Here is a 22,023-nt window from a genome sequence, read left to right as displayed (position 1 = left end):
CATTTCATTGGTAAGATCTGTATTGTACTCTCTTGTGAACACATCTTTCTGGATGAAAAAACTGCTTTCCTCTTTGATCTGTAGCAATTAAGGGCACTGTCTCCAGCATTACAAGCAAAATGGAATTTCAGTGTTTGTGTAGCTGTTGTTATTTTTTAACAAGTTTCTTTTGTGGACTCAGTTCTCTTTGCATTTCAGAAAAGGACTAGTTCTAAAAACCAGCATTTATACTGTGTTGAGAGGTTTCTTTTGTGCTGCTGTATGCTAAGTCCATAAAATAACATCATTGTTGCAAATATTTTTTCTAAGGGTGTTACTTAAACTAAATATTGGTAGTTCTCTTTTTAAGCAATCTATCATATAGGAGAAGTGTCGTTCCTGAGAGGAAGGGATGAGTTCTGTTTGTGTCATCAGATGCCTGACTCCTGGGCATCTAAGGGAGCAAGAGGCAAACCTACAGGCAGAATCTGCACATCTATTAAAAATTACAGTCTTGCACACAAGGACATGAATTAAAATAAGGCAGTCATGGAACATTTGTTAAAATACTCAGAAGACTGTTATGTTCAATTTAAATTTAGTATATACTTGAATATTGCTCTGTGGATTTAAAAATTACTAGAAGAATTAAGAATTTAAAGGGTGGTAGTAGATTGCAGGCTGGGATATCTTCAAATAAATCTGACACTTTTCTCCTAAACTAACATATTTTTTCCACAAACATTAGTAGAGGATTGTGTTGTAAGAGTGAACTCTTTTTTTCTCTCTCTTTAAAACAGGAACTCAAGCAACTTATACACGGCCAACAGTAAGCCCCTCTCTGGGAGCTCGGATGGCTGGAACTCCAGGGGCTGCTACTTATGTGAAAACGACAAGTGGTAGCATCATTACTGTAGTACCAAAATCCCTGGCTACTCTAGGAGGAAAGATCATCAGCAGTAATATTGTTTCTGGTAGGCATATGAGTACTGTTGTTACTGGTAAGACTTTTATTTCAAAAGTAACTTTGGGCTTGCTTTAATTGTTCAGGGCTTTTCTGTGGGTTACATGCTCGAATAGTTATTAGTACCTTTATTGGAGAATTCAGAAGGAAAATAGCTTGAACGTGAAGAAGAAGGTAATAGGTAGAAGTTGGAAGGTGGAGTGTTCTTAAGGATTGTGGTAGTTCTTATGTTTAAGAAGGAAACAGCAAATGTGAAGGAAAACTGGGAGGAAAGAGAAATGTGGGGTGGGGTATGTTGTACAGAGGACAGAAAGATCAGAAAACACTATTGGCCCAAATTCAAAACATTTTATAATCTCAGTGCTGCCCTTCTCTGTTCCACTGCATATCCAAAGAACCGGAATAAAAATGTACTGTGTATGTTAAACTCAGCCATGCAGTCTCCACCTTATTTTGGTATTTTACCAGTGGCAGCCTGTCTTTCCTTTAGGCCATGTTTCCTTTAAGCTTTCCCTCCCAGCTTTGTGCAGACTGTGCTGGTTACCTTTGTTAGACTGCTGATTAGCCATTGGTCTCCCTGCTGGTTATGTGCTGGTAGAGGTTTCCCAGAAAAGCTGTGGCTGCCCCAACCCTGGAAGTGTTCAAGGCCAGGTTGGATGGGGCCTGGAGCACTGGTGTAGTGGAAGATGTCCCTGCCCTTGACAAGGGTGGAACTGGATGAGCTTCTAGGTCCCTTCCAACACAAATCATTTGGTGGTTCTATCATCTCTGAAGATAGGGTTTCTTTGGGACCAGGACCAAGCACACTGATAACGGTGACAATTTCTTGTATAATTTAGGACTTTGTTGAGCAAAGACCCAACATGGCACCAGCCAGCTCCAGTCACTGCAAGGTGCTGCTCAAGCCGTCCAGTAAATGCACTCTTGGGCTGTAATCTGGTAGAGCAGTTTTACAGGTTTTGATTTCCACAGAATTATATTTACTGATGATACAGCATCTTCTTTGGCAACAAGTAAATTTTTTTTAGCCTGTTGTGGGTATAGTGAATTATTAAGACAATATCTTGTAATATACACTTGTAATAAATTATACACAAGTGGAAGTATTCTCCTGAGCAGCAGCTAATGTGGGGAAACCTGTGAGTGATCCTGATGAGGATAATAGTGGTTGTCCTGAAAGAACACAAGTTTGGAAATCATGCCTGCTTTTTTCTTTTTGTTTGCTTAATTGTTTTTGCTAAGGGAGCAGTCTTTAGATGCCTCTGAAGTCAGTAGGATTAAATAAATCATAATCTTGTCTCAACATGTCTTCCCTTTCCCAGAATTGGTAGAATTGTTAATCTGAAATAGGTTGTGAAGAATTTACAGGCATGACTACTGAGTAGAAGGTAGTAAAGGGAATCCTTGGGTTTGCAGCTCCGTTGTGACTGAATGGTGTTTTCCTCTGGAGAAAGGAGAAATTGTGATAAAAAGCTGTAGCTTTTTATCATTGAGTAGCTACAACATCATCAACAGTATCATCAACATTGAGTAGCTACTGCAATGGTAGTCTGATAGCACTGATGACTGATTCCAGTGTATGGACTTTTGTAGACTCTGGAAGGCTGACCAGAATTACCTGTCAGTGCAGGTAACTAAAAACCTGATAAAGGGAATGGAACTAATTAAATACTAACATAGGAATAGCTATAGCCAGGTCAGCTCTTCAAAAAACAAAGAAACAAACAAAACACAAAAAAAACAAAACAAGACAAAAAAAACCCCCAAAACAACTAACCAAAAAAGAAAAAAAGCCCCCCAAAAATCACAAAAGAAGAAAGAAACACAAACCAGCAAAAAACACAAAACCAACACACTTCTAAACTTAGCTTTTATGGACTGGTTGTGAAACAATAGCTTTTTTTTTTCTTTCTTTCTTTCAATCCACTACTCATCACTTGCATTACAACTGAAAGAGGTGGTGTTTCTCTTGACTGGAGATACTCTTCTACAGATGACCTCTGTAGAAGAATCTATGTACCAAGGATGTATTTGTCTGTGCAAATAGGAGCTTGAGTTGAGTATTAATGATGTCCTTATCCCACCCTAACTCCAGCCTTTGACAAGTTCTACATGTTTACTTGAGAAAGCTGTGTTAGTCTGCTCTGTACCTTGTGAGAAGGGGTTGCCTGTCCTAATGTAGAATACATTACATTCTCCTGGGCACACCAGTTTTTACTGTAGGTGAAAGATTTCTTGAGTTGTCATGTAATCTTTCCATGCTGAGTTGGGTAACATGAATTCAGACTCCAGATGCTGCTGGTTTCTTGATGTGCTGTCAGATTTAAATACAATGATTCTTCTATAGCTCACCAGCTTCTGTGGTGAAGGAAATATACAAAATGTGATAAATTGCACATTATTTTTTTCCCACAAAAATTTAGGAACTACGACCAAAATCACTACAATTCCAATGACATCAAAACCCAATGTGATTGTTGTGCAAAAAACTACTGGAAAAGGAACTACAATTCAAGGGCTTCCAGGCAAAAATGTTGTCACAACACTGTTGAATGCTGGGGTAAGTGTTTCAAGTCTCAAATTAAGAGCCTGGTGACAAGCTGTGTGGTGGCTGCTGCTTGTCCTCCATTCTGCTAAAGGCTCAATTAAAAGCAAACTGTGCATGAGCTCCTTAACAGATCTGGCATGCCTTGATGTCAGGGATCTTTAAAAACTGACTGTGGTTTGCAGAACATGCTTAAAGCAAACTGGGGATGTTTTCAAAGATAAAGGAAAATATAAATTTTAGAACTTCTTTTCCCATGGATAATGATTTTGTATTGCTGAAGCAAATAAGTGGATGAAAATTACTAGAATAATTTAGCCTGTTTGCTAAGTGAGAATGAGATGAAAATTACTAGAATAATTTAGCCTGTTTGCTCCAGTGAGAACCGGGGTCCTGTGTTAATAACTTGCATCTCCAGCTATTTTTCATTTGGGTATAAAGGGCAGAAATAAACTGACCTCACAGTAGGAGAACCACTTTCAGTTAACGTGGTGTGTAACGTTGTGGCATCCTGTGCCCTGGGTAGTGCATAGTGGTGAATTATTTTTTGGGTAATCTGAGGTATACCCAAGAATAAAATTAAGTTTCTGGCATCAACTGAGCTTATCTGTAAGTACTAGTAAATAAAAATGATCAATGTTCCTAGATAAAACTGTGAGATTTAATATCTTATTCCTGTAAAAATTTAAAATGCTGCTTGAGTAGCAGAACTACTGAAAGGGTTTTTTTTAATCTTTTATGGGTTTTTTTTTAAGTTTTGAACTTCCCTAGTTTTAGAATTAAAGGTGTATTTGCAGACAAGTGCAAATATTATGATGTTACACAATAGTAGCTACCAAAATGGGATGGTATTTTTGAAACACGTATGGTGGGATTTCCAGCTATTTCATGAATGTTGGTAGGAACTGGCTACTACTGTGCTACTCACTTGGTTTGTTACTATGCAGAGCTTAAAAAATCATGCTCAATGTCTTTGCTCTTCTTAAGCTATCAGGAGTCTAGTCATATGTAAACACTATTCTGTAGTTGAATGATTCCTGTGAAAGTGCTGTGAATCTGGATTTTTTGATGAAGTGAACTTTTAATTAAAAAAAACTCCATGCAAAATTAATATCTTGGTCCTGAAGACAATGCAAAAAAAATCTATATTTAAATGATGTTTTTTAGAATCTCAATTTAATTTTTTTTAGTATCTCAGTTCAAGTTTTGTAGATGTCTTGCCAAACTTAGTGTTAACAGAAATTGGTGGTCTTAAAAAACATTTGTGAAGGATTTGAAGAAAGTTCCAATTTTAAAAACTTCCATGTCTTTTAGTTACTTCTTTTTATTCACCCCTTCAGAGCTACTTGAAAGATAAGGTAATGAAAAAGTGGATTTTGGTAGCTTTTTCCATTCAAAACCATAGGGGTTTTTTGTTCTTGATTGTGTAATGTATTTTCTATCAAATAAATGTAGTTGTAGCAGCAGATTTATTTCATGGTACACACACTCACATATAACTATATTTTTTTTGGAAAATTGGGTCTCACTTAACAATTCCATTAAGTTAATCTGTAAACTTTGACTTCTCTACAGGGGGAGAAAACTATTCAGGCAGTGCCAGCAGGAGCAAAACCTGCTATCATCACTGCCACAAGACCCATCACAAAAATGATTGTTACACAGCCAAAAGGAATAGGGTCCACGGTCCAGCCAGCCACCAAAATCATCCCAACTAAAATTGTTTATGGTCAACAAGGGAAAACACAGGTACAGTGAGGACCCCTTTCATTTTTTGGAATGTACCCCTAAATTTTAATGGGAAGTAAATAATTTTTCAATGTGTTTCCTCATTTGTTCCAGGTTTAATATATATCTGTGGGGAATGAGAATTAGTGGCGTAATGAGGTGGCCTCGATCCTGATTTCTCAAGCACAGTATCTGCATTTGTTAGCTTTTTGTGAAGGCCTAGAGCAAGCCAAAAAGATTTACTAAGCCTTTTCTGGAGCTGAAACTGTCTGGCCATGACTCCAGATACTTGTTTACATCTTACAGCTGATGGTTAGACCATTAGAAATAAAGATGCAGAATCTGGACATAGGTCATTCATCAAATCTGAGGTTTTATTGAAGTTTATTTTCTGCTTAATACCTGTTCTGGCTGTCCCTGCAACCTTGTGTAGTTGGTGGGGCTGTATACAGAGAATCTGGCTTATTTCTGGATGCTTTCAGTTTCAGCTTTTTCTCTGGCTGCACTTAGTATTTGGAAGAACTAAGCTTTTATGAGATGTAACATTTTGTGTGTTTTGGTTGTTCAAGACTGTATTTATTGTGGAAGTGCTTGTCCTTATCAGTGCAGTGCATGTTCCAGCTCACTTGCATAGCTTTCTCTTACCACACTGGTTTTATCTAGTCCTGAAAAATAACTGTTTAGTGGTTTATTGTGTTGAACACTTCCAATTACTGAGTGAGAAGCACATTCTTGTGCATTGCCATTTACTTGGACTTTTTGGTCTATAATCAAAGTTGCTGAATTTAGAGGTAGACTTTCTAAGTAAAATATTAATAGTATGTAGGTGGTGTACATAGATCTGAATGGCACCCTGTACTCTGATTGCTCAGATCTGTTTTCTTGAGTGCTTTTACTATAAACAAAATTTACCTTTCTAATTAGGTCCTCATAAAACCAAAGCCAGTGACATTTCAAGCAACAGTTGTGAGTGAACAAACCAGACAGCTGGTGACTGAAACGTTACAGCAGGCTTCAAGGGTAGCAGAGACAGGAAACTCATCTCTCCCGGAAGTTAAAGAAGAACCACAAACCTACACTGACAGTAGTTCTTCTTCTACAGAGTCTTCCCAGAGCTCTCAAGGTCTGTGTTGGTGTCACATAATGTATGAGTGGACTGTCTTCCAAGCATGCCAGCTTGCTCCAGAGAGCTCTATGTGTCTCCTTTTAGCACAGGTTTCACCCCACCTGTTTGCCGTGAAGCACCATTGTTCCCGTACTTTTATATTTTTCTTTCTTTTCATCTACTTACTATATGCTTTCATTAATCCTGAAGAGTGGTGATAAAGGTGTCTTGCTGGGCTCCAACTTGCTGTTAGAATGCAATCTGTTCCCTCTTCCTGCAGAGTCTGCCAGAGGTGGGCAGGGTAGCAAGTTATGGAGGTTATTTTGGCAGTCCATGCTCTGCCACTGCCTTTCCAGATTGTATCAAAGCATCTCTCTGCTGCATGTCTGAAAGCTGCCATGGGACCAGCACAGATCTTGGTCCTTTTATAGATGTGTACATGCATCAGGACATATAGCAGACGTACATCCTGATGGGAATTCTGCCCTGGCTTCAAGCCATGATACAGATCCAGCTCTTTGTGTGTAAGAGGAGCAGTAAATAATAGGGCATAAACAAAATCCAACCTGTATTTGGGAGTGACCATGACACTTATCAGTACAGCAAATTAAAGCAAGTGTCTCAGTGAAACCTTTGTACCTTTTCTATATAATTTCGTAACTGTTGGTCTATATGGCCATCTAAGTAAGTTTCAAAAAAGTTCTGAAGATTCAACCAACTTACCAAAATTTAGGTGCTGTTAGTTGAGAATACTGAATACATGTTGATCACCTGAACTGCTAAAACTTTCTGGAAAAAAAGTTTAATCCAAGGCAAATTCAACATACAAACAAACCTGCTTGATTTTTCAAACAAAATCTTCTACAAAAAACTAAGATAGAGAACTTTCGGGTTTTTGCTGGAAACTGTTCATAACATCAACAGTGTTTTACTTCAAGAATCAATTGAAATAGAAACTAAAGTGTTGCAGAATGAGAGTATGCATCCTTGGCAATGTTCAAAACTAATAAGTAATGAGTAATTTGGTATAATTTTGAATTATCACCCTCCTTTAAAGCAAGAAGTTGGATGAGAGCCCTCCAACTCAAAATGGTTGTATGATGACTTGAACTGGCACAGGTTGCCCAGAGAAGCTGTGGCTGCCTCATCCCTGAAAGTGTCCAAGGCCAGGTCAGACATGGCTTGGAGCAACCAGGTCTAGTGAAAGGTGTCCCTGCCCTTGGCAGGGGGTTGGAATGAGATGAGCTTTCAGGTTTCTTCCAACCCAAACCATTCCATGATTTTATGATGTGCCTTTGGTTTTTTTGCAAACAGATTCTCAGCCTGTAGTCCATGTGATTGCCTCAAGAAGTCAAGATTGGTCAGAACATGAAATTCCTGTGGACACAAACCCTACAATAATTTACCAGGATGTATCCAGTGAATCTCAGTCAGCTACTTCCACAATAAAAGCTTTGCTGGAACTTCAGCAGACAACAGGTCTGAAAACCCATAAGATTGTTTAGGATAACTTCAGAGGTTATTTTTTGCTTAAGCAGGCTTTTTGTAATAAGTTTTGTAATTGAAAAGCACTTATCTTGAATCAACTTGATTCCTTCTTTTTTATCCTGTATCAGTTTGTTTGCATCTATAGTGTTCACTATATTTAATTAAACTAGTACATTTATATTGTAGGTTTATTTTATTGTGAAGGTTTATGTATTAGCATTGATTTTATGCTTTGCCTTTCTTCTAAAGCAGTGAAGGAAAAGTTGGAATCAAAGCCAAGGCAGCCTACCATTGACTTGAGCCAAATGGCTGTTCCAATCCAGATGACTCAAGAAAAGAGGCATTCTCCAGAAAGCCCTTCAATTGCTGTTGTAGAGTCAGAACTAGTGGCTGAATATATCACAACTGGTAAGTGTCTAAGGTTAGTGTGAGGGTGGCTTTGCAGTTGAAGTCTGAGGACTTAATTTTAGAGTTTTCTTACAATAGGTTTTACTTTTGTGTTTTTGCTGTAATTTTCTGTAGAGGAAATGAGTATTTTCTTCCACTCCTGAGACCCTGTGCAGGGGACAGAGATTGCATCTGCCTTGCTGGGCCACAGGGGACAATGTTTCTAACTGAAACAGAGTGGTTGCTTCAAGATAGCCCACTTGAGTAGATTTTCCATTCCCTGGACGTAGAAGACAGACTGTCCCAGCACCCTGAAAGGAAAATGTGCAGTAAGAAGAAAGTAGAAAATTAAGCTAGAGGAACCATAGGCTAGATTTTGTACTTACTGAAATGAGTCAGACATTGAGTTTGTTAAAATCCATTTAGTCCCGACTTAAAGCAAGGTGTGCATTTAACAGGGTAATGTAGCCCCAGTTTCTTCATTTTCAAGAAAGCCTTGAACTAATAAATATGCCCTTCTAAAATATATAAGTTACTTAAATTCATCTCTTTAAATTCTTGACTCCTATTTGGACATCCATTTTGTGTAAGTCCTTTCTCTTGTCTCTCTGATGTTCCCTACTACCCCAGAACACTAGCTATGAGACACTTTCCCATACATACATGAAAGGATCAGATTACCTGTTTCCCATTTTCATTTCTTAAACCCATATTGTTGGCCTCTATATTATTTGGAAAATGAAAGCAAAAACAAATTCTACATTGGAAAAGAGAAATAAAACTTAATTGTATTAAACTGTATTACTACATATCTGTAGCTCCATGATTTTAGTGCTAAATGTCTAATCTCATTTTTTCATTTTGTTCTCTACTCTTCCCCTTGCTCCCATCCCTTGAATGGCCTGAATTTAAGTTGTGTGAAATTTGGGCTGGGGGGATGTTATTATTTTTCTTTTGAATAGCACTTACTGTATCTGGCTTCAATTTCAAATATTTGAATCATGCTCCCTTGGATCTCCTTTAGAACAAACTCCAAAGTATAATAAATGGTGTTAAAGTGCTTTCCAATTAGCAGTCAAATATCTTCACTGATGCAGATGTTGTGCATTGGGCTTCTCTTCAAGGTTCCAGTTTTTGATGGGTCTTGCTGTGAAAATTGATGTACAAGAGGGCCTTTTGCAGGGAGGATGGAAAATTACAGTTAGTGTCTTTGTAGACTTCAGTACTTTTTTCTTAGAAACCATACAAAGTGCAATGGCTAAAAATTTCCTGGAGATATGGAGATACTGTTTTAAATATTAGAATTTCTGTAAACATTGATTTGAAATGTGGCAATCTTCCAGAGAAGTGCAGACTCCTATGGGCTGGCAGCAGCAGGTTCTGCTGCAGCACTAAACTGGTTATTTTGCACTTAGGTTTTTGTCCCTTCCCCCAGTTTCTCTGAACATTGCCAAGGAATGCAAGTAACTGAGTTTCTTTTTGGTTTGATTCGTGCTTCTCTGAATTTATCAGTAACCCACATAGCTATATTTTCTGCTAAAAATTCAGTAGTAAGATAGTAAAGAACCTATAGTCTGTTGAGAAGTGTCCTGCATGCGCCTAGACCAAAGGATTTGGGAGCTGGGATTCAGAGTGTGCTTCCTCATGAGATGAAGGGAACAATTCACACATCTTAGTGTCACCGTTTTTTGTCTGTCTGCAGACTCAGGAAGACAACACTGTATTGGTTCACATTCGGAAGAATATCTACACAACCATATAGGTTAGAAACTTTATTTTTAAATTAAGTTTTCAATTGTGTAGGAGTTGTTGGGAGATATCCAGGATAAATCTGGCACAGCATGCAGGCCAGTATTGATGTAAACCAACTTTCTTGGAGTGAGAAAGTAAAATTATTATATTAATTCAAAATTTGACCTTTCTTTAAAAAAGACATTTCGGGAAGGTCACTAGAAACTTTTTAATTTTAAGTTACGTTACAACTGAGTTTAAACTTTGCTTGTTCTCCTTCGGTGATTAAATACTTTGTAACTAAGAAATTAGATTACACAAATATTTGCATGTTAGTATGGACAGACATAAAGAGATTTGGATTCATATCCTGTCAGTGACTGGAATATAGAATTTTTCTGTTTGGTTTTTTTTTTTCCCTCAGCAGCACATGATTTTTCTATCAATCCACTGTTTAATTACAGGCCTATCACTATAGCTCTGTAACTCAAGTTAGATCTGTTCTCAAAAGTGACATAGACCCATAACAAGGTCTACGTTTTTTGATCTATCATTTCTGATCAGCCTCATTTGCTTTAATAAAACCCAAACATTTTCTAATCTATCTTCTTTTGCTAATCTAATCTTGTTAATTTTCCAAATTTAGTTTATGCTCACCTGGTGAGCAAGGCTTGCTGTTCGTAATTGCAGTCAATTGTGGACGTGCTTTTAACAGTGTAAAAACGACATAATAACTTGTGTTCTACAGCAATATTCTAGTGCTGTATAAAGAACCCAGCTGAACATCACATATAAACTCTGCTTGCAAAATTGATGTATTGGGAAAGGGTGGCCAGAGGAGGTTTGGACCAAGTGTCGTTAGGAAACAGACAAAAGCAAAATCTCAGTTTAAGAGGTTTCTCAGAATAGATCATGAGGGCTGACACTAGCACACAGTAAAAAACATTTTCCATGCTTAGATCTTTTTCACTCATGTATGCTTTCAGTTGAAGCTTAACTGCAAAGCAGACAGTTGAAGTTCCTGCAGTTAGTTCTGGAGAAGTGCCACTGACCTCTTTACTTTCAGTCAGTCATCGGTCCCAGCCCCACCAGTCATCTCAGCCCCAGAGGACTCTGGTGCAGCACGTGGCTCAGTCCCAGACAGCAACGCAGACTTCTGTTGTGGTGAAATCTATTCCTGCATCCTCCACTGGCGCCATTACCCATATCATGCAGCAGGTTGGATCCTTTCTTTTCCCAGAAGGCTATAAACACCACTAGGTCATATAAATTGCCTAGGACCAGGGCTTATTCTGAATGGATGTATCATGGTGCTGCCACCAAAAATGTTCAGCATACAGGCAAATAAATGATTTTAATACCACTTCAGTAGCCAAAGGAGAGGAGGTTTAGATTAAATATTAGAAATAAATTCTTTACTGTAGGGGTAGTGAGGCATAGGCATGGGCTGCTTAGGGAAGTTGTGGATACCACATCCCTGGAAGTGTTCAGGGCCAGGTTGGACAGGACTTGGAGCAACCTGGTCTAGTGGAAGATGTCCCTGCCCATGGCAGGGGTGTTGGACTAGGTGGTCATTAAGGTCTTTTCCAAGCCAAACCATTCTGTGGCTGTGTTTTGATGGTGAGGATGGTTGCAGTATTGCAGTGGCCTGACCTCATTAGGTTATATTGGTGATAGTGTAGAGGGAAGACGGCTGAAATGGAAACTGGTCAGTATACAGAGCACGTAGTATCTTTTCCATTTGATGTCTTTAGTTTGTGGATAGGAAAGCTTCTCTGAATCAAAAACTCAGATCATATTTAGATCAGGACTGTGGGGATTCTAAACTATTCAAACAAGAAGTGCAGCTTGTGGTGAAGTCTTGCTGAAACCACTTGAATGACTTTGATCAGGACCTGCTCAACTCTGCAGTGCTTTAACTTGTGGAACTTCAGCTGCAGTCCAGAACAGTACTGCATTAGAGTTAAAAACTCATGTCAGGCAGTATATTTTTACAGGTGTATTAGGCTGTTTGATCTTGCTAACACCATTTTTCAGTGCATTTATACATTTTGGTTTACAAAGCATAGGTTGCTCGTTCCTTCAAAAAGACAAATGTTTGTGTAATGTCCAAGAAAAATTGCAATGCAATTTTGAGAAAGGAAGAAGAAGAGAGGATCTCTGCTAAAATAGGACAGCCTGTAGGGGGGCCCTGCAGAAGAGACCCTAGAGAAGATGATTAGGCTTTCAAGAGGCAGAATAAAAAATTATTCTGCATAGAGACTCTAGCTTGAATGAGGAGCTGCTGACTCAGCCACCTGCTACTCCCTGCTGTTTCATATCCAACTGCCAGGCAACCTTAGGGAGCTTTGAGCCTCAGTCTGAAACAAGCAAGATCCACATAATCCAACAGAGGGTTAGTTGTGAAGCTCATGTTCTCACATAGAGATGTATCACAGTTTAACATTATTATAATAGATCTTGATTGCTTATATATTGTGAAATACCCATGTAAGAGTATCTTTTTATACATGCATTGGAAGTCTGTAATGGTAAAAAAAGTTAAAGTAGTCCATTTGAAACATTAAGATTTATTTCTATAAAAATTATTCTATAACATTTCTATTATTTCTATTTCTGTTCTTATATTTCTCTTTACTAACTTGCTCTAAATTCTTCTTCTTAAGGCCTTAAGCAGTCACACTGCATTTACCAAACACAGTGAACAACTTGGAACTGAGGAGGGAGAAGTGGAAGAGATGGACACCTTAGATCCTCAGACTGGCCTGTTTTACAGATCTGCCCTGACACAATCGCAGGCACAAAAGCAGCAAAAACTGAGTCAGCCACAGCTGGAACAGACTCAACTGCAAGTGAAAACTCTGCAGTGTTTCCAGACTAAGCAGAAGCAGACAATCCACCTGCAGGCTGATCAAATCCAGCACAAACTCCCACAAATGCCCCAACTTTCCATAAGGCATCAAAAGCTAACCCCCCTGCAGCAAGAGCAAGCACAGACCAAACCAGATGCACAGCACCCCCCACATCATATGATGGCCAAAGAAAGGCAACTCCCTACCTTAGTGGCACAGCCACAGCAAACTGTAGTACAGGTGCTTGCAGTAAAAACCACGCAGCAGCTGCCCAAACTGCAACAGGCACCAACGGCACAAAAAATCTACGTGCAACCCCAGCCCCCCCAGAGTCAAATGCAGCTACCTGCCTCTTCAGAGAAACAGCCAGCAAGCCAGGTAACGGAATATTGATAGCATGCAAAATACACGTCGCTGTTCAAGGAAAAAAAAAAAATAAAACACCGACCCTGTCGCTGTTAGCAGTGTTTTGTCCTGGCAAGAGAGAATCCCTCATTCCGCTGGTAGTAATTAGCCCAGCAGAAGGTTGACACTAGGAGAGAGAAGCACATGTTATAGGGGAAAAATCCATAGAGCTCACAAATGTATTTTGTTGGACAGTTTATCTTAATTTCAGCCACCACTGGTGCACGGAATTTGTCCCTAGTTATTTTCTTTTAATTTTTAGATAATGACGCATTCGTAATTTCCGTTCCCGTAGCACTTTTTATTTCTGTAGAAATAAAGGTGAATACACTGCAGTCTCCTAAGGCTCTCCATTGTTCCTCTTCCTTTATGGTTTACATCTTCCTGAAGTTATATGGCTTTCACGTACAGGAGTATTTTGATTTTCCTTGGGAGGGAAAAAGGCAGAGACTGAGGAACATGGGAAAAAATGTAGTTTGACTAACTCCAGAAAAGTACAATTTTTTTGGCCCTTTCAGGAATAGATGTGACAACTAGCAAACATACCAGGGGGCTGTAAATCCCAAAGGAAAATTACGCTGCTGTGGTATTATACTGCTACATCCTTATCTAGCAGCCTAAAAAGCTGCTTTTCCCCAGGCTTCAATTAACTGTTGCCCTATCATTGCTAATTCCTTTGTTAAAACACTGAGTTTCAATTGTCTTCCTACTAGCAAGTATGTTGTTTGTGCCATTCTTTCCTTAGAAATTTTGATGAGGATTTCAATAAAAAATATATTAACTGTAATATGCACAACAAAAATTTGATTTTCAGGTGCAACATCTAACTGTAATGCAAGGATCCACTGTTACAGAGCTAACTTTAGAGGGGCACGAGCCTCCTTTTGTTTCAAAGGTAGCAGGTGGCAGTTCTGTGCCCAAACAGGCATTGCTGGTTACCAGCCTATTTCCCATGCAGGCATCCACGGAGACATCAGTAGCAGATATATTGAGAGTGTCTATGGTGGAAGCTCAGATTGATGCAAACATAGAGCACACGGTAGTGGATCCCCCAAACAAGGCCACGTCCACTAGTACAGCTGCTAGTGAAGCAGAGTCGTCACCTTGTACCCAGGGCCCGAGGGTGGCTGCAGTAGGGATGACGGCACCTTCCATCCCCCAGCAACAGACACATGCAGAATCCAGCTCAAGTCCTCCTGCTGTTGGTCCTACTTTAACAGAGAGGAAACTCGAGGCACGAGGAATACCTACAACAAACCAGTTTATACACATTCAGAATATATCACAAAAGAAAGCTGAAGAGAGCTCTTCAGAAATTGTTGTCCAGGTAAGAGAAGACTGAGCAAATAAGGCAAAGATTGAGCACAGCAAACACGTGTCTGATGCGATGATAGTCACTGAATGATGTTTGAGTACTCCTGGGTTTATTCCCCAGGTTTTGGTTCTGTTTCTACTCTTAGCTTGTAATCAATTGCTACATTGAAGTGTAATTCTTCTTAATAGGGCTCAGGTTTCTCTGGTACTGTGTATCATTTACTATGTCCTCAGTGTCTTCCTTCTTCTAAGAAAACAACCAAACTCATCCCATTTTACAAAGTACTTTCATTTGCAATGCTTAAAACTGCTTCAACACTTAGTATGGAGTTATGTTCTAGAATCCTTTATACTATCTATTAAAGTTGCTTCTGAGTGTAAAATTATTGACATTGTAGGCTTTGCTTACTGGAAAGGTTCAGCAAATAAGGTCTGAAATCAGAAGAAAACTTTTTAACTTCACTTAGGGTAAGAGCACTTCTGAGATAAAATTACTATTGATCTTTAGCCTAAATGCTTTGAATCATTTCCTAACTGCTATGCTTGATATTTTCGTTGATTCTGCTGCCTTAAATATGATGGTTTATGTTGTAATAAGTTGTCACAGTGTCAACTGAGGAGTGTATATAAGTTTTCCAAGTGGTGTAATGTGAATTTTTGTAGACAAGTTGGTATGGCTTATGTTCACACAAATAGTAGTGTGGACTGAAATTGTTTTAATAGGTATCATGCTTGTGTTACAGTGAAAATACTTCTGATGTGGGAAACAATTTGTGTACAAAGATTTCAATTTTTTCATGATACTTTGTGAAGTCTTTACTGGGGCTAACTTCTCTTTTGTAGCAATTACCAGTTCTGTATTCATTTTTAGTCCTCCTTATATAGACAAAGATAGATTTCTGTTTTACTTCAAACCTGTATCTTTTGAGAATTGGTGCTATTTATCATTGTGGCATGCTATGAGCTGTTTAAAAAGTCAATTATTGCCCAGAATTTCAGTTGTATGAAGTCACAGATTTAGCTTTTTAACCTGTGAAAGTACAAGTAAAAATAAACATAACAACAATAATAATAATAATAATAATAATAATAATAATAGAAATAGAAATAAATAGCAATTGTGTTTCCTCAGCCTCTGAGCTGCAGCTCTGAGCAGGGCCAGAGCTTGAACTCTGTTGTACACAAGAAACATAATCCTACTGGAGTGCTTGGACAATGCACTGCCTGGTGGGATTCTTGGGGTTGTCCTGTGCAGGGCCAGGAGTTGGACTCCATGGTCCTTGTGAGTCATTTTAACTCAGGTTATTCTCTTATCACCATGTCTTGTCTAAAAAAGATCAGGCTGAAGAAAATATTATCTCTGCTTTGGGTTTGCAGAATGGTGGATGATGGGCATTGGTTATGCTGTCACAGACCTTTAGGGAAGATCAAAGGCCTGGAGAGCAAGATTATTCAAATTTTACCTTTCAAAACCCAATCCAGTGAAAGGCTGCTTTGAAGCCTCAGCTAGGGAAAATTGTCCTTGGAGACCAAATAATCCCTTTTCCACAAATCTGTGCTTGCACAGATGCCTTTACCTTCAATATTGTTCATTAAACTTAAATATTTTCTTTCTTTCAGACTATCCCTCACTATCCCATCCCTTGTCACTCCAGCTCCAATGTGGTGGTGGAACCCAGCGGGCTCCTGGAGCTCAACAACTTCACCAGTCAGCGCCTCGATGATGAGGAGACAGCAATGGAGCAAGATGTGGACAGCAGCACTGAGGATGGCACTGAGCCCAGCCCCTCTCAAAGTTCTCTTGAACAGTCCTAAGGAATAGAGACACTGGAGTGTACTTTAAAATATCTTGGGATTTTTGAGCATCCAAGATGCCCTTCTATTGTGATGTCTTAGAGCACTTTGCCTATTAGAATTGTTCATTGGACTCTTGAAGCATCAGTAGGTTTTAACAAGGCAGTATTGCAAAAGCTGAATCTTAAAAATGGTTTTGGAAAAAAAAAGAAGAGAAGATGTAGGTACCAAGATTTAGTAAACCTGTGACAGTGGAATGTACTCCTGTTCAGAAACAAATCTGTAATGAATTCTACAGCTTGTGCTATTGAAGCCCTTGCCCAGATACTGAAACAGCTTTACGTGAAAAGGGATCATTATTTTGCTGTGTCTTTTTAGCTGTTGAGCAAAACACCATTAAAAAAAAGAAAACATTCAATATTTTTTTTTATTTTCAAATAGCATGTGAGAGAAAAAATGTCTCTGACAGTGCTGGAAAAGCCCCAGGAATTTTGGAGTTGGTTGGCTTTCTTGCACTCATGCTCACTTAAAAATTTTTTTCAAAAGCTTAGAATATTTTTTTAAATTCTTGTTGGTGAATGTTTGGAAATAAGCAAAACTGCTAACTGGTAGCAAAGTGGATTTGCTAGTGGAGTTTTGTTTTCATGCTTTACAAGATGTAGGGTAATAGTAGATGAGGCATTTCTTTCTGCCATAAGCATACAAAATGCTCATCTACTCTAGTTAACCTTTGATTATTTATTTAAATATGAAATTTAAAGTGAGACAAGTTGTTGAAAAAAGTTCCTGTGAAACAGGCAGTTGTATTAATTCTAGTACAAACCAGGGAGAAGGAGGTGCATTTTGCTATAATCAGTTTTTCAAAATTGGGGATAAATAGTTCAACATCTTTCCAAGTTGAACTTAAGAATTTAGAAGTGAGCTAAGACTTCTAAAAATCTATATTTTACTCTTACATGCTGTTTTTAAAATTGACCATTTGGGGAGTTTAAAAGCTTAAATGGGTGTACAATGGTGGGTTTCCAAAATTAGCCTTATGCCTTGGCTTGTTGAAGCAATACATTGGGGTTTTGTGGTAGTTACAAGTCACAGAGAGCGGTTTGGGTTCAGATGGGACAAGAGAACCAGTTTTAAATAATCGAGACAATACTTTTTTCTTTTCAAAATGTATATAAAACCATGTTTTTAACTGTTTTGTATAGATTTCATTATAAATAACTAAGCATTTTATGACTTTGACATCATTTAATTGTATATAAATGTATAAGCCTAACTGCCCACGTTTTGGTGCTGAAGTACTGTAAGTAGATTTCATCCAAAATCTAATACAGCTTTTTGCGTCAGTCTTTTCTTTTTAAATTGTCATTTTACTATTGATATCGTAGTTAAGGTTGAATTCCCACTGGAGTAACTCAAACTGAAAAATACAAACCCTGAAAACCATTATCTAAGCTGTTCTGAATCCACCTATGTTAGAACTTCCAGTAACCCCTAGAGGGGGCTCTTGGTTTTCTCTAATGTCAGCTGTCTTATAAACTAAGTCACTTCATATACTTCTTTTTCCTTCTGTCTTCTTTTTCCATCAGTGTTAGTTCTAAAATAGTGTAGAATGTAATTGTGGAGAAATGTCCTGACACATTTGACATGGGAATACTGGAATAATGGGTTATGAAACTTACAATTTTTGTGTTACCTTCATATTGAAATAAGTATTGGTTTGGATTCTGATGTCCATACTGCTCAGGACTGAAGAGAATAATATGTTTAAATGAAACATTCCACATTCCTTTCTTTAGTTAAATAATAACCCTGCCAGTATGTCATTGTAGGTAGTTAGGGTTTTGATAACTATTCAGGAGATTTTACTCTTGTTTTAATAAAACCACAGCAATCAACAAAAGTGAAGAAGTTATGCTCTAAGTTGTGAAAGTTCCCCATTGCTACAGGATGACAAAAAGAGCCTTAATACTGATGTCATTGACAGTGGACAGTCTGTTGTGCTTTGCATAAGTCAGCATAAGGAGTGGTCTGTATTTCCATACCCAGTAGTGAAGGGTCCAAAGCAGGTGACACACACAGTTCTTCTGGCTTGGATCAAATTTTCATTGTCACCTGGGTTCTTGAAGTGCTTTGAGCATCCCTGGTATATGTAGGACTGGAAGGCCATGAGAATATAAGAGAGAGCAAGACTTTCTTAAACACTTACAACTAACAACTAAAAACATTGCCCTAAGTTTCAGTTTTAGGTGAAGGCATATACTCTCCCCAGCCAAAAATAGATATCAAGAAATAGTGTAAGGTGAATTGAACACCTAATGGATTCACTCTGTTGTTGAGTTGTGGTCCAATTTATTCTGATGTTTTATGTAAGACTTTTGTTTGCCTCTTTAGTGATGACTGGAGCAAAATCATCACTATAGTCAACTCTAGTGGACTATTTGACAGTTCCTTGAAGACAGCAGGTTGTATAACATCTTAAAGCTTTTCATGTTTCTGTGAGAAGGGATTGATTTAAGGTTGTCAACTTGAAGCACATGGTGGGGATATCTAGGGGTGATGTGAGAAATTTAGAAGGAGGAACTTTGGTAATCAGTGTGTTCATTCTTGACATTCTTCTCTTGCTGCTTTCCCAAATTTCAACTTGTTTTTCTTCAGATTCTTTTATTGAATTTGTGTGTTTCAGCACTTCATCATATGAATACCTTTAGAAATAAGAAATAGACAAGATGAGCTAAAATGTAGGGTAGATACAGTTGGGGTGTTTTTTAACATTATAAGGACAGTAAGGTAAGGTGCTTGGAGCATTTGGCCTTCTCTCCTTTGCGTGAACTCCAGGCCTGTTCTCTTGTCCTGCCTGCCAGATGTGCAGCTTTTTTCCTACCTGCCCTTAGGATACTTCATCCCCCTGCAGCCATGTATCCACTTCTCACAGCCCTATAAATATCATCAAACTGCTAAAAATAAACCATCAGAATGTAAAACAATATTTGCATATCCCATGTCCCTCATAAGCTGCATCTTCATTCCTGAAATTAATTTGATGTCTTTTCTTGGAATGGAAGAAGGAGTAGGTATGGTTGTGATAATTTTTGGTCCTGGGAATTAGTAGGCTTGTATCTTATAGGCTTGTATCTTATCAGAAAAATGTGGATAAATTGTAGAGCAAGTGAAATGGCATTAATGAGTTGCTTGGAATTCAGCAGTTAAATGAATGTGCTCTGGTGCTGCAGCAACACACATGAATTTTCAAAAAAAGGATGCTAAGAAAGTGAACTCAAGTTAGAGGAAGTACTGAAACTAGGGGGAATTTATGTGTCCTTTAAAAATGCAGGGAATCACAGAAGACTGCATCTTTTCTGGAAAAGTTAAACCGTTGTGTAACTGTATTTTCAGTCTCAGTCTTTCTCCGACTTACTTACAAAACAAAGCCCCGAGCTTTTGAAATTTCAGGGAAAAATAGAAAAAAGGCCCTTAGGACCCTTTGAACAGCATAAATGATTAAATCAATGGGATTTAAAAAAAAACAAAACAAAAACAAAAAAACCAAAACCATCTATCTAAAACCTTCTTTAAAAAATCAAAAATTTTGAATAGAGACGATATGCTTTTGTTTTTAATGCAGAAATAGTTCCTGAAGTCTAATGATTTCACAGGTGAAGGTGGTTGTGCATCCCCACAAAGGCAGATGATTTCAGCTTGGCAACATTGAATCCAGAGAAATGGATGGTCATAATATAGAATGGTCATAATATAGAATGGTCATAATATAGAATAATGAACTAGAAAAATACTGCTTTGGGTTTTACTTGTATTGGAAAAAAAAGTATGTTTAGCACCTGTGTGTCTATGGTTGGCTCCTTTCCCTAAGTTTTGAAGTAAACCATGAAGTATGTTTACATGTGCATGGCTTCCGTCCAGACTGTGGGACTGAGTTTTTTCCCCTACTCCAAGTCTGTCCTGAGAATCTTTGAATCTGTTTTCTTCCAGCAGAAAAGAAACACCTTATGATAAATTTAGAGGTTAACATAGCTTATCAAAGAGAAAGTTAGGGAAGAGGTACCTTTAGGTGTATTTGTGGGTTCTCTTGCAAGAAGAAATTGTTATTGGGGCATTTCAGTCTGGTATAGAGGCACAGTATCATCATCAAAATGATTTGGGTTGGAATGGAACTTAAAACTCATCCAGTTCAACACTCCAGCCATGGGCAGGGACACCTTCTACTAGGTTGCTCCAAGTTCTGTCCAGCCTGGCCTTGAACACTTCCAGGGATGGGGCAGCTTCTCTGGGGAAGCTGTGCCAGGACCTTGACACTGACAGGAAAAAAAAATCTTGGAAAAAAAAAAAAACAGTTGTAAGATTGAGGATAGTTAACTGGGGTTGACAAGGGGTATAGTATTTTCTATCATTTGCAGTCTTTTCTCTGCAATCAGCACAGATGCTGCAGTTTGAAATCTACTGGTCTTTTATCTCCAATATTGGCAATTGAGAGTTGCATTAGTATGCTAATGATTCAAACTGAGAAAAAAAAGGAGAACTTGGTAGTACCTTGAGGCGTGTAGAGCTATGACTGGCATGCAGAGATAGTTGATCATCTTGGATAGGTTTGGGGGGTGGTGTTTTCACTGTACTTTGGTAAAAAGTTGCTGAAGTGTTAAAATAGGAAAATCAGTACCTGGAAAATTACTCATTAATGCTAGAGAAAAGGGCTTTTGAATTTACTTGGTACAGAAAAGATATTAAGAAGTTTTCAAGCACTGTGGACTGAAGAGTAATCAAATGGTCTTATATCATTTTTGAAGGCCAGGACTGCCCCCTTAGCAATGGATTGAAACAGGATGATTTATAAGGTCCTTTCCAGCTCAAACCATTCCATGATAACTGTTAGAAATGTCCAATACTCCAGACCTGGTTCTTATTAAAACTTCCTATGATTTTAGTTTTGCTTAATCTTTGGCATCTTCAAAAAAACAAAAAAGCCTGGGAGGTTTTTTTTTGTTTGTTTTGCTTTTGTTTGTGGTTTTTGTTGTTTTTTGTTTGCTTGGGGTTTTTTGGTTGAGGTTTTTTTTTAGGTTTCTCAGTGTTTTCATTAGCTTTCTAGCTCAGTAAGGTTTTTAGCAGTTTTGAAATTTTCTGTGATCCTGTTTCCTGTAGCCATTATTAAATGGATTTAGAAAAGCTACTCTTGTCACCCAACTGGGAGTGGATGATTAGGACCATGGGCTTTTTGGGCTATTAATGAACCCTTCAGAAGTGGTAAGCATATCAACCAGTCTCTTATGGGCTACATATGAGTTTTAGACTCCATAGAATGGTTTGACTTGGATGGAAGGAACCAAGCTTATCTAATTCTGTCACTTGAATGCCCAAACTACCTAGAATCGTTTCTGATGACAGTTTTAGTAAAACTTTGATAATCCTTTCCTGTAAGAGCCTAATGTATTACTCATTAGAGCAAACATTGTTCAGAAATTGTCTTTTATGGTAAAAAAAAAAAAAATCAGCTTGTCACAGCTCTTAAAACTGTCCCAGAAGATTATAGATCTCCAGTACTTTGCGACTTCCTTCATGTCAAGCTCTACCAGAAGCCAGCTAAAGGCTCTGGAAGTCTCTTTGCACAGGTTTTTTTACTGTTCAGGATGCTGCCCAAGCCTGCATACAGCAAAGAGCTGGGAACAGTTCTTTGTGCTCACACATCACTGAGGTTGGCAGGAAGCTCTGGAGATTATCTGGT

General features: G+C 38.3%; 1 protein-coding gene across 10 annotated transcripts in view; it reads left to right on the top strand.

The window, feature by feature from the left end:
• The window catches only part of EMSY (EMSY transcriptional repressor, BRCA2 interacting), a 42,065-nt gene extending 24,220 nt beyond the window's left edge, over window positions 1-17,845 (top strand). For 4 of the 10 annotated variants that reach the window (XM_036381600.1, XM_036381581.1, XM_036381591.1 and 1 more), the window contains 11 exons: window positions 780-953; window positions 3,367-3,503; window positions 5,064-5,237; window positions 6,141-6,339; window positions 7,636-7,800; window positions 8,059-8,217; window positions 9,899-9,958; window positions 10,994-11,145; window positions 12,594-13,157; window positions 14,143-14,511; window positions 16,119-17,845. In XM_036381600.1, the coding sequence (XP_036237493.1) occupies window positions 780-953; window positions 3,367-3,503; window positions 5,064-5,237; window positions 6,141-6,339; window positions 7,636-7,800; window positions 8,059-8,217; window positions 9,899-9,958; window positions 10,994-11,145; window positions 12,594-13,157; window positions 14,143-14,511; window positions 16,119-16,313 (2,348 nt within the window). In that variant the 3' untranslated portion in view covers window positions 16,314-17,845. The remainder of the gene's footprint in view (window positions 1-779; window positions 954-3,366; window positions 3,504-5,063; window positions 5,238-6,140; window positions 6,340-7,635; window positions 7,801-8,058; window positions 8,218-9,898; window positions 9,959-10,993; window positions 11,146-12,593; window positions 13,158-14,142; window positions 14,512-16,118) is intronic. The other 6 variants (XM_036381609.1, XM_036381572.1, XM_054518616.1 and 3 more) reach the window with 4 other exon arrangements.
• Window positions 17,846-22,023: the final 4,178 nt, after the last annotated feature.

This window comes from Molothrus ater, chromosome 2 (genome assembly GCF_012460135.2).
Source record: "Molothrus ater isolate BHLD 08-10-18 breed brown headed cowbird chromosome 2, BPBGC_Mater_1.1, whole genome shotgun sequence".
Lineage (NCBI taxonomy): Eukaryota > Metazoa > Chordata > Aves > Passeriformes > Icteridae > Molothrus > Molothrus ater.
Note: the sequence above shows the minus strand (reverse complement) of the source record. Positions and strands in the feature narration are given on the sequence as shown.